The sequence below is a fragment of the Schistocerca piceifrons genome, chromosome 3, assembly GCF_021461385.2.
Source record: "Schistocerca piceifrons isolate TAMUIC-IGC-003096 chromosome 3, iqSchPice1.1, whole genome shotgun sequence".
In the NCBI taxonomy this organism is placed as follows: domain Eukaryota; kingdom Metazoa; phylum Arthropoda; class Insecta; order Orthoptera; family Acrididae; genus Schistocerca; species Schistocerca piceifrons.
This window is the reverse complement of record NC_060140.1, coordinates 446,176,500-446,194,082: the sequence shown is the minus strand read 5'-3', so window position 1 is coordinate 446,194,082 and position 17,583 is coordinate 446,176,500. Positions and strand designations below refer to the sequence as shown.

Sequence of the window (17,583 nt, the reverse complement as noted above, 5' to 3'; positions counted from 1 at the left end):
TTCGTGGCACCCACCTGGAGGACAATTTTCGCCATATTACGTATCAGAGTCAGTCCTCACGCACGCCTCTGTGTGCTGTACAATGCTGCCATCTCTGTCACGCATCCACAACGAGTGCAAGCTTGTTTCAAAACCAGTTGCATCTTTCTGTTTCAAGTCGTGAGAAAATAAATTGGAGGTGTTACAACTTGAACGTAACTCGTAGTTTAGACTAGATTGCGACTTTTACCTCGAAGATTCGCCGCCGCCGTAGCCGCGGCTGCTGTAGCGCTCGCCGAACTTGCGACCGCCGAGAGGCGACGCTCGGCCACCTGCCGACGGCCCGCCTCCCTCCCCATCGAAGTAGCCACCGCGCTCCTCCTGGCGGAACTGCGACGCCAGCCGGTGGTCGCTCTTGGACCGCATCAGACCCGGGCCTGCGGCCGGCGGCTGCAACAGCCCGCCTCCGCCGCCGCCACTGCCCCCCACGCCCGGGGCGGCCATACTCGGGTAGGGTGACGCGATGGTCAGGTCTCCGTAGTTCGCCACGTGCAGCACCAGCTGGTTCGGGTCCGTCGCCATCGAGAAGCGAACCCTGCGCGTGTAGTCGACGTTCTCGTACTCGAAGTTGCGGATGAACTCGACCGTCTTGAGGAAGATCTCCTTGGCGTCCATGAGCTCGCAGTCGTCCCAGTCGACGTTGTCGTTCATGTGCTTGTCGGCGAGCTCGCAGTTGCTCTGGATGTTGGAGAGCTCCTGCTCCAGGTTGTCCTTGAGGGTGCGCAGGTTGCGCTGCTCCGTGCTCTGGTAGCGCTCGATTTCTGACCGCAGCGACTCGGTTCGGTCCTTCAGCGCCTTCATCAGCCGGCGGTAGATCTCATCTATTTCTTCTGTTACTGACGTGCAGTTATTCAGCAGTGTGATCTGATTCTTCTCCACGAGGGATAGGGCGTCTTGTAATCGGTGAATCCCTCTCCGCACCTGCACAAAAATGTGTTGGTTATGTAGTCAAAAGTTTACACAGGAGTTGTTCAAAAATGGTTCAAATGGCTCTGAGCACTATGGGACTCAACTGCTGAGGTCATCAGTCCCCTAAAACTTAGAACTACTTAAACCGAACTAACCTAAGGACATCACACACATCGAAGCCCGAGGCAGGATTCGAACCTGCAACCGTAGCGGTCGCGCGGTTCCAGACTGTAGCGCCTAGAACCGCTCGGCCACCCCGGCCGGCCAGGAGTTGTCATAAACTTATAATTGTCAGCTCTAAAACTGAAGTTAGACAATTAATGTTTGTTTCTTTTCAGGTACTAGTGTCCAATGCTGGTACCCTTTGAATTTCACGTGCCGCAGTACAGCAACTCGCCACTAGAGCTATAAAAAAAAAAAAAAAAAAAAATATGGCGTAAAGGCACAGTCCCTCTCCACTTTATCATTGGCCACTGCTGAATGAAAAATTTTTTCTGGAGATAGGACAGTAGTTCAAACTTGTCTAACATTAAGTGACTAAAAAATCAAAACTAGTTTGTCACGTTAGGGGCGGAACATTTGAGAACTCAGGCTATGTAGAGGTACGTCGTTTGGACAGGTAAAGTCAGTTTATATGAAACTGAGCGATATCAGTATGTACCAATATGTACGTATATGTCCAATAGTTATCTGTACAATATTGTAAGATTCATTATTAATCGTTATTTGAGCATGCTATTCTGTATTCTAACCAATTACTCACATAGCTCATTCCGATATTACTCCATTATAATACGCAGCAAGATGTTTACAAACTTTTCGAGGGTAATGTAGGAATATTTCGATATTTTGTACAACTGATGCCTGTCACTATCTGGTTTACTTGTTGCCTGAGTTCTGAAGTGCCATAACCAGTGTTTTGGATTCATTATGCCTTCATAAACGTATAGCAGCCTATACTGGAAATTAATACATATTAGGGCAGTGAAGAAGAAATTAAATTGTTGTAGTTCAATTTTTTTGTTTTTAATTTTCATTCTTTACTCCAACCGGCAGAGCCGGCTGTGTGAGTTCCGATCGTTTAAAGAGTCGCGGTTTTTGAGCCTAATGTCTGAGTACACTTGGGGTAGGGCAGGCGGAATACCAGTTGGGAATATTTGGGAAGGGAGTTCCAGCATTCGCATATTAATCGAAGGAAATCTCCCGAAAACTTTGGTCGAGGGTGGTGTGTGTGTGTGTGTGTGTGTGTGTGTGTGTGTGTGAGTGTATGTGTGTAAGAGGGGGGAGGAGGCTGTTTAGTCGGATTTCCACGATCATTTGGGCAAATGCTGGGCTTGTCCCTAAATTCAACCTCACAGAAAATACGATACACGAATAGAGAGCAACTGTACCCTGCTTGGACTGAACTAGCAACTCCCGGATAATTGTTAAGCATGAGGTACACAATAATATTTGAATGGGAGGAATTGTGTCTGATCCATTAGACACAGTCGTACAAGACGGTGTAAGGCACGGTGATGGGCTGCGTGTTTCCTTTTTAATATTGCCTAGGAGAACGTTAAGAAGGATGATGATGTATGGTTTGCAGGGCGCTCAACTGCGCGGTCATCAGCTTCCGTACAAAGTCCCAATTTTTTCGCAGTCCAATTTTTTACACAGTCCACTGTAGCCACAGTCATGATTTATGATGATGAGGTGATGAGGACAACACAAACACCCAGTCCTCGGGCAGAGAAAATCCCCAACCCTAGTGGGAATCGAACCCAGGACGCCGTGTTCCAGAGGCAGCAACGCTAGCCACTAGACCACGAGCTGCGCACTTCTAAGAAGGATGCAAACTTGCTAATCAGGGGAATGATCTTCTGAAAATCCGTAGAGATACTTGCTTGTGCAGATTAAATATATAGATAATTGCAAGAATCTGGAAGGCAATGGTAGCTACATTCATCACACTTCAGCAGGTCAGCAGGAATATGGAATTGAATATGAACTCGCAGAAAACAAAATGTATGGCTAGTGGGAGAGCAAGCAAGGAGAACCTGCCACCCTCAATACCTTTGTGCAATTATACTTTCGAAAGAGTTGATTAACTAAAATATCCAGAATCGACAGTTACCTACACAAATGCTGTATCTTATGAAATAAAACAAAGATTAATAGAAGACAGCAGATCTTATTTTGCACTAAAGAATATGTTGCTGACAATTTTTAACTCACATTCATAAGATAAGTGGTTACATATGCCTAGAAAACTTAGTCATTAATATGAAAAGGTGTTGGAATGCTAGATGCCTTTGGGAAACAGGCACATCAATGAATCGTTGGCCCAGCCTGTGAAAAAGGAAAATGGGGGACGAGATACTATCTTGAGTCGTATACTATATAGGAAGAGCCAGCCACCTAATAGAATAATAGCGAAATCAGCTGGATTGAGATGGGTGGGGCACATGGCTCGGGTGAATGATTCGGAAGTAGAGAGAAGAATATTAGATGGAAAGTCTAAGAGGACGGGGTCGACCAAGAACCAAGTGATCGATGGAATCATGGAGAAACTGCGGAAATGGGCTGTAGTGGATGAGAAATTGGACTGTTGGAAATGTTTTGTAGAGACAACGAAGTGTAGGGTCAGAGAAGAGTAAGCGCTTTATTACCGGCACACGGTTCTGTGCGACAGTATTGCTTCTGTCGGGGAGAGTAAGAGTTGGCGTTACCTGGTTGTTGATGCGGGTGATCTCGCGGCGTAGGATGTCCATGTGGGCGCCCTTGCAGTCGGCACAGACCTTCTTGTCGCAGTGGACGCAGAGCGAACAGTAGGATTTCTCCGAGCAGACGGAGCAGCGCTCCATGATCTGGCCGCTGGTGGGGTCCGGCAGCTCTCCCGTGATCTCGATGTGCAGCTCCAGGAAGCGCTGCAGGGTGACGTTGGTGGGGTAGCCCTGCACGCCCTGGTACGGGATGCGGTGTTCCGCCCGGCATTCCGGACATTTCACCTGCAATCGTACGAGAATGTTCAGTCAGTTTCAAGAAGGGTGCCATCGGATTATGTCGAAAGAAATTACAACATACGATACTAGCTTCTCACCATCATTAATCATGCATGCTTCTACAGCTCCATCTGGATACGTAATCGGCAATCGTATACCATGTATGCGCAAACGCGAGCTTGGACAGTGTCAACCAAGTTAAAGAATTTCGCTACTGACAAAACTGAAAGCGCTGAAGAACGCCTTCTGGCAGACTAAAACAATACTTTACATCAATCGAACTGTAAGCGAAACTAGACTGTCGGAAATAGAAGGTGTACGTCACATAGAACCAGTCTGATGTTTGTCAAACTTTGTGGAGATGTTCGTGACATAGCCGGCATTAATATCTATTCCATTCGAACATCAACATCAGTTGACAAGGGAACAAATACATTTTCAGTACTGAGACTGTTACGCACCTGTTGTCAAACTTGTGATACATTTACTACAACATGTTTCATGACTACATTATCTCCTTATCACATGTTTTACATTCTTGTATTCGTTGTGGCACTGAAGCAAACAGCCTCTGATTTTCAAACTGAGAAATTTCTGGCTGTTTCCGAAACATATCCTTTGTCAGTTGAAAGAGAGTGCTAGATGGGGGCTGGTAAGAAGTATGCGACTTTCCATCCCAGACATGCTCTATTGTTGATAAATTAGGGGACTGGGCAGGCCAGTCAAGCATATGGACAGTTTTTAAGGCGTTTGTAGCGTGAACTAGCATTATCCTGCTGAAATCTGTCATTAGTCACCCTGGACATGAAGGTTACGAAAACAGAATTTACCATTCTTGCCATATACTAGCAACCATCCAGCCTTCCTTCAACAATTTCCGGATCAGTCGTTTTGTTATATACAATAGCATCCCACAGCATAATTGCAGAAATTGGAGAGGCGAGGCTCTCGAGAAGCACTGGTCATCGTGACCTCTTACTAGCCTTTCAAGTGAACACGTTGGCGGCGATCTAACTCTCACAAACAAAAGCGAGACTCATCGCTGAATACCAGAGAATGCCTCTCATTGCACCAGTTGCCTCTGGCTCTACTCCATGTAAATCTGCGGCATGGTTTCATCGGGTAAAGACGCAACTAGAAACTTCAGCCCAGCTTTTAGTAGTCTGTTGTCGACAAATCGTGCTGACACTCTGCTCCCCGATTTCAGCTTTATCACCTGTCACTTCACCAGAATCAGTCGAACAATCCTACTATCTTCTCGTGGGGTGGTCCTCTTCAAAGGAACTGGTGATGCTCTTCTTGCCACATTTTTATCCATATCGTCCCCATTGATTTATTCTGCATTCTTTGCACTATGGCCAATGTCTGTGTAATTTGTTGGTACAATGCTCCCATGTCCCTTATACCAATGATTCTATCTTTCTCAAAGTCCGAAAATGGCGATGAGCTACACGTGCACGTCTTTTGGATATGCTTTATTGTGATCTTTACCCGAAAAGTTCCATTAACGTTAGACACACCCAGTAGTCATCATGTAGCCAAACCAGTCTTCATCTGCAGGAATGAGAAGATAAGCATGAATAAGTATGAAATTTTAATCAACATGTAGGACAGGCTTGGGAATACGGAAGTATCATCTTCGTAGCGTTCCCTCATCGTATTCGTAGTGTAACACTTTCCACTTCCATCAGTGTCTATGATCAATTGTCGAAGAGATATCAGGGTAGATAATGGGTGCTGAACATATTACACCGGTTGTGTATGAAAATTAAAGAAACGGTAGTAATCCACTAGAGTCGTGCAAACTATTGAATAATCACTTTTTGTCAATAGTCGACGTGTCAGACCAAAAATTTATTATACAGTTAAGTATATAGAACTCTTTAAAGCTAGTGGTCCGAGATAATTATACTACTTGAATCTACAAGAAATAAGAAACAATGAAACTGAATCAATTATTAGAGCTCTAGGAAGTAGAGACTTCCTTAGAAATGATGAAAAATGAAAAAGGCTTATGAAATGTAGTTCTTCTTGTATTAGTTCGGAAACCAGTTTACATAAAAGGATAAAGAGTTACTAAAGACAATTAACGGCCAGTTTCTATGCTACCGGCATTTTTAACAGTTTTTAGAAAGCAGTGTATAGGAGAGCAATGGCACAATTCAGAGCACCTAATTTGTTGTCAGACTCGCAGCTTCAGCTCCACGGAACAAGTATCCACAGAAAATACCGTTTATTCTTTTGAGTCTGAGAAAGAAGCCGGGAAAATGATAGGTTGAGAAGAGTAATTGTGTTCTTTGATTTAACACAAGTATTTGATTGTGTGGTCCATGCAACACTTTTGCATACGTTGGAACATTATGACGTTATGGGACCAGGGAAGAAAACTCAGCCAATCCTCACTTCATATTTTGAAATCAGAAAGCAGAAGGTTTTTCTCTAGGGTTCACAAACAGGGAAGAGATTTGAATCTGAATGAGCTTATGTAAAGTGTGCGGGGGGAGGGGGAGGTACCACGAGGGCTGCTGTTCTGGGTCCGCTACATTTCTTGACGCATATTAATGATCTGTCAATAAACAAGACAGATGATTCGAAAATTATTTCTCTTTGCAGGTGATACTATACTTATTTTGAACAACGAAGAATGCAATGTAAATAATTTAACTAGTTGGTAACTTCAACTAGAGGCATTCAGAGAAGAGATTGACACTGGACTGCAACTAAACTCAACATACAGTTTCTGACGCGGAGCTCGTGTAAAAGCGAAATCTTTTGTCACAAAGTCCTTCGGAATGTGTAAATGGGTAACTTTCTTGGAACCATCAAGATGTTGTGGAAATATTGAATGCTGCTACCTACACTAGAAGAATAATCTGTACTATCTCTCACTCTGAAAGGCTAAGGCTTATTTACTTTGCTTACATGCGCTGTATTATCGTCTATGGTACCACATTTTGGGACTACTTTGGGGACTTGTCAAGAACACGCTCAGCGAAGGAAATGGTAATTACGAAGCTCATTTTACTCTCGCTCAAAATTTTTCCCTTTATTTCATTATTTTCTTTGGATTATACATTTTCTAATTTTAACTGTGTAAACCATGTACTGATTCGTTCCATGGCCATATGTCGTTGGTTCAAGTGGTTTCAAGGAAAGTGATAAGTAATAAATAAAATAAATTTGTGCACCGTAAGTCACTGTGCAGTGTGTGGCGTTTCTCTAGCTTTAGCCTTGTGGTCATTACGCAAGATACACTGACGAAAAATTTGCAACTCCAAAAAATAATTAATGTAGAGTAATGAAATTTCGGGAATACATTTGCTTAGGTAACACATTTAAGTGATTAACACTGGGAGGTCACAGGTTTATGTAAGCGCGAGATAAGCCATTGCAAATGTGAAATGGTAGTACATTAATAATCGGTGTAACCCCCCAGATTACCGAACACAAGCATGCAAAGGTGCATGCTTTGTGTTTTACGGGTGCTGAATGTCAGTTTGTGGGATGGGCTTCCAAGTCTGTTGTACTCGTTCGGTCAATACAGGCAAGGTTAATGCTGTTCATGGATGATAACGAAATTTTTGTCCGACGATGTTCCGTAAGTGCCCGATTGGAGACAGGTTCGGTGATCGAACATGCCAAGGTAACATGTTGATACTTTGTAGAGCATAGTGAATTACAACAGGTGAATATGGGCGATCGTTAGCTTGTTTGACAACACTTCAGGGAACGCTGTTCATGAATGGCAGCACAACAGGTCGAATCACCACTCTGACGTACAAATTTGCAGTCAGGGTATGTGGAATGACGGCTAGAATGCTCCTGCTGTCATACAAAATCGCAACCCAGACCATAACTCCGGGTATAGGTCCAGTGTGTCTAGCACGCAGACAGGTTGGTTACAGGCCCTCAACTGGCCTCCTAATCAAAACACGGCCATCACTGACACCGAGACAGAACGAGCTTCCATCAGAAAACACAACTGACCTCCAACCTGCCCTCCAATGAGCTCTCGTTTGACACTACTGAAGTCGAAAATGGCGATGGTTTGGGGTCAATGGAATGCACGCTACCGGGGTTTCTGGCTCTGAGCTGTCCTTGAAGCAACCGATTTATAACAGCTCGTTGTGTTACTGTGATGCCAAATGCTGCTCAAATTGCTGCTGCAGATGCAGTACAAAGCGTGAGAGCCGTACGCCGAACACGATGACCTTCCCTCTCGGTAGTGCCACGTGGTCGTCCAGAGCCCGATCTTCTTGCTACCATACATTCCAGTGACCAACGCTGCCAGCAATCATGTACAGTGGCTACATTCCTGCCAAGTCTCTCTGCACTATCCCTGAAGGAACATCCAGCTTCCTGTAGTCCTATTACACGACCTCGTTCAAACTCAGTAGAATATTGATAATGGCTCTTTGTTGCCTTAAAGGCATTCTTGACTAACATCGACTCACTACGTCCAGTCTCAAAGTATTTAAAACTGATTTGCATCCTCATATTGGCGCTATTGGCGCTACTGGCGCCACTCTCATGCGACTGGCGCGAAATCAGAATAAGTATCATCTTTCAGATGTTGACACACGCATACCAAACTTTCGTTTGTGTCGTACACTCTCTTCTCGGTGCTGCGATTTTTTCCCGTCAGTGTGTCTATTAGAGGAAGCACCATTTTGTTTGATTCGGTTTGGAACGTCGGCTCTCAGAATTTTACGAGTAATGCTGTCCATAAAGCACGCCAATTATCTTGCAGGACTTTGAGCATCTCTGTGCCACTCTCACGTTGACTAAGCAAATCCGTAAAGAATGGTGCTGCTATTCTTTGACTCTTTTCCGCCTCTTCCTTTAATCGAACTACGTAATGGTCGTAGACACACGAACAATACAAGATAATTATAAAGTCCATGAAACATTTCATCTGTACACTTAAATTGCCAAGAACAACTTAACAAAAAATGCAATATTTCAAATGCAAACACTCTTAGTTTCTTACAGTATTTATAAATGTTCTATTCGTTCACTCTTCGTCACAGGGCACACATATAATCAGATTCTGGCCGTACCCGAACCAGCATATCAGGAGTGACGGTAAGAACAGCTACTGTGATGCGATGTTGTAAGTCTTAGAGCTTTTGTGGTAGAGGTGGAAAATAAACACTATTCTTGACGTAGTCCCACAAGAAAATATCGCAGGGCGTCAAATCTGGCGGCCGTTGTGACCACCCGAATCGAGTAGTGTCAAGTCAGCGGCCGCAACAACGGATAATTGGGGTACTCTCATATATAAATATAAAAATTTGGAGGACGCCACTTTATTAAAAGATGAAATGCTTGCTATCAGTTTCAATCTGTAGCGTTTCAATTTGTTGCATGAGCTACAATTATAGAGATGTCGAGACAGGTGTTACCATTGGCAGTTTCCTCATTGAAGAAGGGTCCATTGACTGTCTTGTTGCATACAGCGTAGAACTTATTAATTTTCGTGGCATCCTGGACGTATTCGACAGTTGCTTGTGGATTCTTTGTCGCCATATGAGTGAGTTGTATCGGTTGACCTTTCGCGAAAGACGAAGAGTGGCTTCATCACTGAAGATCAATCTAATTGCGAAATCGTCGTTTTCGAGTTGATTCCGCACATCAGCGCAGAACTGCTGGCGGCGCAGTTTGTCGTCTTGGCTTATTGCTTGCAGAAGCTGCAATTTGTGCTGCTTGACTCTTAATCGCTTACGAAGGATATTCCACACTTTTGGCTGACGAGGGCTTAGTTCTGCGCTTAGTCGATAGGTAGCCTTCGTGGGTCTTCGTAACGTCCCTCACATAATCCACTGTCTATTCCGACACGCCCGGTCGTCTCGAATAGTTTGCATCGCACAACCAACCGTCCTTCTTAAATTTCGTGTATCACTCCACTACGCTTTTGTAAACTGGTGGTGTCCTGTGAAACTTGCCGCGGAAAGCTCTTTGCAGACTTACTACCGATTGGCAACGGGCAAATTCCGGCACATAAAATTTTTTCTTTGCTTGGTTCATCGTCATTTCCAGCAACTGCGATCGACGGATACCCTCCCGCCCCCCCCCCCCCCGTCCCCTCCCCCCTCCCCCTCCCAAAAATAAAACTTTTGAGACCTTGTCATTTATATTTGTGTCATTCTTGCATTATATAGAGTCGATTTTTTAAACATGTTTCATGCACTTTATAACTATCCTGACTACCTGGAGTGTATAACTGCTTGAGTGAGAGTGTTGTAAGCGAACTCTTTGATCTGTGAAAGACTCGTGCTTAGAATTCTTCCAATAAATCTGAGTCTCGCATGTTCCTTATCCAAGGTTGTACTTGTTGCACAGCCGGCCGGTGTGGCCGTGCGGTTCTAGGCGCTTCAGTTTGGAACCGCGTGACCGCTACGGTCGCAGGTTCGAATCCTGCCTCGGGCATGGATGTGTGTGATGTCCTTAGGTTAGTTAGGTTTAATTAGTTCTAAGTTCTAGGCGACTGATGACCTCAGCAGTTAAGTCGCATAGTGCTCAGAGCCAACTTGTTGCACATTAAACCTCTCCTTACACACACTTCCAGATACTTGAGCGCCATTACTGATTTCGGTAACTGATGGCCAATCGCGTGGTCAAACGATACCGAATATTTTCCTTTATTTACGCACATTACATTACATTTCTTTATGTGTGATTTGAAAGACTCAGCAAATATGTTGCATTAACAACCATTGACCATGGTTTCAACAACTGTAAAATTCTATTCCTCAGAAGTACATATAGATGCAAAATCATATATTGGCGAGGACAAATTTCAGAGTCTAGAAGCTCTTGTCAAGTAACGCTGTATCTGTGACCATAAGCAAGATCAAATAAATCCGTTAAAAATCATTTCCCATTGGGGTTGGGCTAAGCTTAAAAGTCTTCACATTATAATGTACATGGAACTAAAAGTCAGTGAAACGTCCCGTATCTGGCTGGTGCTATGCGGCTCATGGCCACACAAAATACGTACCAGCCAGTCAACTCGTTGGCTAAGTCTCTCAAATCATTCATTTACATTCACCGTTACTGAACAGCAGCTAAGTTCAAAATTTTAACATTTGTTTATGTTTAGAATCAGCTGACAATATTCCCACCAGGCCCTAAACAACTAACTGCTGTCCACGCATTTCGTAACAAGCTTCAGTCGCCGCCGCGTCCCTGTACACAACTCGGTCCTTTGTGAACAACAACATAGGACCGCAGGCGCTATCTTCCAGATAGTAAGTACATCATCAGGCGTGCTGCCACACTACCTTCGTTTCTCGTGATGTCTACCCATTAAGAACGACATATTGAGTCACGTTTCGTGGGAAATCTTCCATCCAGTCGTATATTTTCTTGGATATTACGAACTCTCGCATTTTGTTTGCTAATTGAAGGTACGGAACTGTATCGAAGGCTTTCAGGAAGTCAGAAAAGCAGCATAAATCAGAGCTCCGACTCCTGGATCCAGCGAACGAACAAAACAAACTGGATTTCACAGCATTAGAGCTTATGGAAAGCATACTGATTCCGGAACAAGAATTCTTCAGTTTCTAGAAAAATCATCACATGCGTTCACAGTATATCCTCCATAATTCTACAACAGATGAACAAGACGCAGGTCTGTAGTTCTGCCGACCAATGGCGCTTTTTTCCAGTCACGTGATGTCCTCCCCTATTCCAACAATTTGCTCTAGACTGGCTCGAGAACAGGAGCCATCTCGTACGTACTCAATACCGAGACCCTAGTAAGTACTACCGAGCAAAGTGGACTGCTTTTAAATACTGTGCTCACTTATTTCCTCAGCTTCCATTTTCGCATCCGTGCGCCGAGAGAACGAAGAAACTAGGTTTTGATTTATTCAGTGTTGTAGTCGCACAGCTAATTCTACAAATCCTGTAGTTCTGTCTGCCCGACTGCATTTGATACCAGTTTAGTTATCATTTCTTGGAGCGTAACGTATTCTAGAAATTGGAAGAGAAATTCACAATAACTTACTCGTATCGGACTTTGCTACATACACTATGTGATAAAAAGTATCCGGACACCCCCAAAATCATGTGTTTTTCATATTACGTCCATTGTGCTGCCACCTGTTGCCACGTACTTCATACCAGCGACCTCAGTAGTCATTAGACATCGTGAGAGAGCAGAATGGGGCGCTCCACGGAACGCACGGACTTCGAACGTGGTCAGGTGATTGGGTGTCACTTGTGTCATACGTCTGTATGCGAGATTTCCACTCTCACAAACATCCCTAGGTCCACTGTTTCCGATGTGATAGTGAAGAAGAAACGTGAAGGTACACGTACAGCACAAAAGTGTACAGGCCGACCTCATCTGTTGACTGACAGAGACCGCCGACATTTGAAGAGGGTCGTGATGTGTAATACGCAGAGATCTATCCAGACCATCACACAGGAATTCCAAACTGCATCAGGATCCACTGCAAGTACTATGACAGTTAGGCGGGAGGTGAGAAAAATTGGATTTCATAATCGAGCGGCAGCTCATAAGCCACACATCACGTCGGTAAATGCCAAACGACACCTCGCGTGGTGTAAGGAGCGTAAACTTTGGACGATTGAACAGTGAAAAATGGTTGTGTGGAGTGAAGAAAAATGGTTGTGTGGAGTGACGAACCACGGTATACAATGTGGCGATCTGACGGCAGGGTGGGGGTATGGTGAATGCCCTGTGAACGTCATCTACCAGCGTGCCAACAGTAACATTCGGAGGCGGTGGTATTTTGGTGTGGTCGTGTTTTTCATGGAGGGGGCTTTCACCCCTTGTTGTTTTGCGTGGCACTGTCACATCACAGATTTAAATTGATGTTTTAAGCACCTTCTTGCTTCCCACTGCTGAGCGGGGATGGCGACTGCATCTTTCAAGACGATCGAGCACCTGTTCATAATGCGCGGCCTGTGGCGGAGTGGTTACATTACAGTAACATCCCTGTAATGGACTGGCCTGTGCAGAGTCCTAACCTGAATCCTATAGAACACTTCTGGGATGTTTTGGAACGCCTACTTCGTGCCAGGCCTCACCGACCGACATCGATACCTCTCCTCAGTGTAGCAGTCAGTGAAGAATGGGCTGCCATTCCCCAAGAAACCTTCCAGACCTGATTGAAAGTATGCCTGCGAGAGTGGAAGCTGTCATCAAGGCTAAGGGTGGGCCAATACCGTATTTAATTCTAGCATTACCTATGGAGGGCTCCACGAAGTTGTAAGTCGTTTTCAGCCAGGCGTCCGGATACTTTTGATCACATAGTGTAACAAGGTTCTTCACAATTATTGTTGTATACTTTTACAGTTCGCAGAGGGGATATAAAAGCAGTTTTATATTTGAATGTAACAGTTTTAATAGTGATTATGTCCGAAAGTAATACTCTACCATTATACACGGAAAGAAAAATCGGCTCACAATTAAGGTCTCGCACTAATGACGACGTCCACTACGTTATGGTGTTCATATATTCTGAATGATTTCGACCCATTATCCACAAAATCTGTGCTAAACCCTCGACAAACAAGGCTGTTATTCGATTCGACATATCTTTGTATCCTGATGAATACCCATATCATAGTTACCGCTTTTATTAGACTGCATGAAGACAGTGGAAAACTCATAATTTAAAGAAGAGAAGTAGATTTTCTATCACCGGAATTCCGGGTACTCAGAAGGAGTTTTCATATTCTTGAACTGCGAAAACTATGAAGGAATTACGATTAATGGAACATGTGTGAGCCACGTTTTTTACCTGGTGGCAATGTAACTGTGGGACTCTAGTGCAAAGAAACTTCAACAGGAATGTATAAGGGGCAATCAACGAAAACAAGACAGACGGAAGAAACGTAGGGTAACTGTTTACTGTTTCAAAAGTAGTAGCCAGAAGTGTTAATACATTTATCCGTAAATGAACCAACAAATTTACTGTTGCCAGTCACAGTTTATTTATCTCCCCGACGGGTTTTAAAGGTTTAAACCTCCATCATCAGGTGGATTTATATTTGTTGGTATGACATTTGTGTGTGTATGTTGTATTACGATTTTTTGGAGGAACTTGTGGCACTGTATTGGGCACAGGCTTCTTTCACTGTCGTTACACATCACATGTATACTGTCATATTTTGCTAACAGATATCCTACTGTGAGGCAGGGCTCAAAAATATGGAAATCATAAATCGCGTGGGAAGAGAGCGGCACTTAATGGAGGCTCTGCAAGGGTTTCGCTATGCAACTTCTGCAACGTGCTCGAAATTTCCTTGGCATCATGTGAGTCGTGATGTTGTTGGCAGGTTGTTTCGACTACACTGCAAAAGCTTCGATGGGAAGCCCATACACGTCTTTCATTAAGTTCCGGTTTCTCCTATGAGAATTCGTTATTTTTGGAGCCCCGAAGAAAAACATTTGCGGCCGTCGATTTGTTTCGGACGAGGATGTACACGCCTGGGTACAATCATGGTTCCGTAGGCCACCGCAAACATTTCTTCATGAAGGCACTGATCGGTTTGTTCACAGTGGGACAAATTTATTAACAGTTAAGTCGATTATTTTTGAAATAATAAACAGTTTACTTACTTTTTTCAATATGTCTCGTTTTCACTTCACTGTCTCTCGTAAATTTGTGAATATCACTGAAAGTCAATTGCACTAAGTGGTAAAAAATTAATAACTAAGTCCCATAATAAGTTAATGAGTTATTTGGGGCAGTTGAAGACCGCAGCTAGTTATATAGAAAAATAAATAAACGGAATACTAAATACAGAATGGAAATGTATTTTGCAAACTATATAGAGTCTTGAAAGCCAAGCTCTAGATGTATCCAGAACGGAAGCCTTTCAATCACGTGTATTACCAGCTCTGGCTTATGGAAATGAGATGCGAACTTTTAATGCGAAAGGCAAATCAAAAACTAAGGGTTGTTCAGAGAGCAGTGGAGATATAACGTTCGTAATTACTGGGAGAGGCAGGAAAGCAAACGAAGGGACTAGGGAACTGTGTCTGCTGCAGATTCCATAGCTGGATGTAAAATGTAACAAGCCAGATGTAATACTTGACTTATGTTGATTGAAATCCACTTCCTCTTAAAGCTTGGTTCTTTAAGGATTTCTTATAGCTTGTGAGTTGATAAAAAAAAGACTACTGTCTGAGCAAGTGAATTGTAGTTGTTGTTGTGGTCTTCAGTCCTGAGACTGGTTTGATGCAGCTCTCCATGCTACTTTATCCTGTGCAAGCTTCTTCATCTCCCAGTACCTACTGCAACCTACATCCTTCTGAATCTGCTTAGTGTATTCATCTCTTGGTCTCCCTCTACGATTTTTACCCTCCACGCTGCCCTCCAATACTAAATTGGCGATCCCTTGATGCCTCAGAACATGTCCTACTAACCGATCCCTTCTTCTGGTCAAGTTGTGCCACAAACTTCTCTTCTCCCCAATCCTATTCAATACTTCCTCATTAGTTATGTGATCTACCCATCTAATCTTCAGCATTCTTCTGTAGCACCACATTTCAAAAGCTTCTATTCTCTTCTTGTCCAAACTATTTATCGTCCATGTTTCACTTCCATACATGGCTACACTACATACGAATACTTTCAGAAATGACTTCCTGACACTTAAATCAATACTGGATGTTAACAAATTTCTCTTCTTCAGAAAAGCTTTCCTTCCCATTGCCAGTCTACATTTTATATCCTCTCTACTTCGACCGTCATCAGTTATTTTGCTCCCCAAATAGCAAAACTCCTTTACTACTTTAAGTGTCTCCTTTCCTAATCTAATTCCCTCAGCATCACCCGACTTAATTCGACTACATTCCATTACCCTCGTTTTGCTTTTGTTGATGTTCATCTTATATCCTCCTTTCAAGACACTGTCCATTCCGTTCAACTGCTCTTTCAAGTCCTTTGCTGTCTCTGACAGAATTACAATGTCATCGGCGAACCTCAAAGTTTTTATTTCTTCTCCATGAATTTTAATACCTACCCCGAATTTTTCTTTTGTTTCCTTTACTGCTTGCTCAATATACAGATTGAACAACATCGGGGAGAGGCTACAACCCTGTCTTACTCCCTTCCCAACCACTGCTTCCCTTTTATGTCCCTCGACTGTTATAACTGCCATCTGGTTTCTGTAAAAATTGTAAATAGCCATTCGCTCCCAGTATTTTACCCCTGCCACCTTCAGAATTTGAAAGAGAGTATTCCAGTCAACATTGTCAAAAGCTTTCTCTAAGTCTACAAATGCTAGAAACGTAGGTTAGCCTTTCCTTAATCTTTCTTCTAAGATAAGTCATAAGGTCAGTATTGCCTCACGTGTTCCAGTGTTTCTACGGAATCCAAACTGATCTTCCCCGAGGTTGGCTTCTACTAGTTTTTCCATTCGTCTGTAAAGAATTCGTGTTAGTATTTTGCAGCGGTGGCTTATTAAGCTGATAGTTCGGTAATTTTCACATCTGTCAACACCTGCTTTCTTTGGGATTGGAATTATTATATTCTTCTTGAAGTCTGAGGGTATTTCGCCTGTTTCATACATCTTGCTCACCAGATGGTAGAGTTTTGTCAGGACTGGCTCTCCCACGGCCGTCAGTAGTTCCAATGGAATATTGTCTACTCCGGGGGCCTTGTTTCGACTCAGGTCTTTCAGTGCTCTGTCAAACTCTTCACGCAGTATCGTATCTCCCATTTCATCTTCATCTACATCCTCTTCCATTTCCATAATATCGTCCTCAAGTACATCGCCCTTGTATAGACCCTCTATATACCCCTTCCACCTTTCTGCTTTCCCTTCTTTGCTTAGAACTGGGTTTCCATCTGAGCTCTTGATATTCATACAAGTCGTTCTCTTATCTCCAAAGAAATGGTTCAAATGGCTCTGAGCACTATGGGACTCAACTGCTGAGGTCATTAGTCCCCTAGAACTTAGAGCTAGTTAAACCTAAGGACAACACAAACATCCATGCCCGAGACAGGATTCGAACCTGCGACCGTAGCGGTCTTGCGGTTCCAGACTGCAGCGCCTTTAACCGCATGGCCACTTCGGCCGGCTATCTCCAAAGGTCTCTTTAATTTTCCTGTAGGCGGTATCTATCTTACCCCTAGTGAGATAGGCCTCTACATCCTTACATTTGTCCTCTAGCCATCCCTGCTTAGCCATTTTGCACTTCCTGTCGATCTCATTTTTGAGACATTTGTATTCCTTTTTGCCTGTTTCATTTACTGCATTTTTATATTTTCTCCTTTCATCAATTAAATTCAATATTTCTTCTGTTACCCAAGGATTTCTACTAGCCCTCGTCTTTTTACCTACTTGATCCTCTGCTGCCTTCACTACTTCATCCCTCAAAGCTACCCATTCTTCTTCTACTGTATTTATTTCCCCCATTCCTGTCAATTGCTCCCTTATGCTCTCCCTGAATCTCTGTACAACCTCTGGTTCTTTTAGTTTATCCAGGTCCCATCTCCTTAAATTCCCACCTTTTTGCAGTTTCTTCAGTTTTAATCTACAGGTCATAACCAATAGATTGTGGTCAGAGTCCACATCTGCCCCTGGAAATGTCTTACAATTTAAAACCTGGTTCCTAAATCTCTGTCTTACCATTATATAATCTATCTGATACCTTTTAGTGTCT

The 17,583-nt window shown here is 43.5% G+C and overlaps 1 protein-coding gene across 4 annotated transcripts in view; it reads right to left on the bottom strand.

The window, feature by feature from the left end:
- Positions 1 to 17,583, bottom strand: part of LOC124788252 (hornerin) — a 299,601-nt gene that overhangs the window by 45,709 nt on the left and 236,309 nt on the right. For all 4 annotated transcript variants that reach the window (XM_047255445.1, XM_047255447.1, XM_047255448.1 and 1 more), the window contains 2 exons: positions 3,660 to 3,938; positions 230 to 960 (listed from right to left, as the gene is read on the bottom strand). In XM_047255445.1, coding sequence (XP_047111401.1) covers positions 230 to 960; positions 3,660 to 3,938 — 1,010 coding nt within the window. The remainder of the gene's footprint in view (positions 1 to 229; positions 961 to 3,659; positions 3,939 to 17,583) is intronic.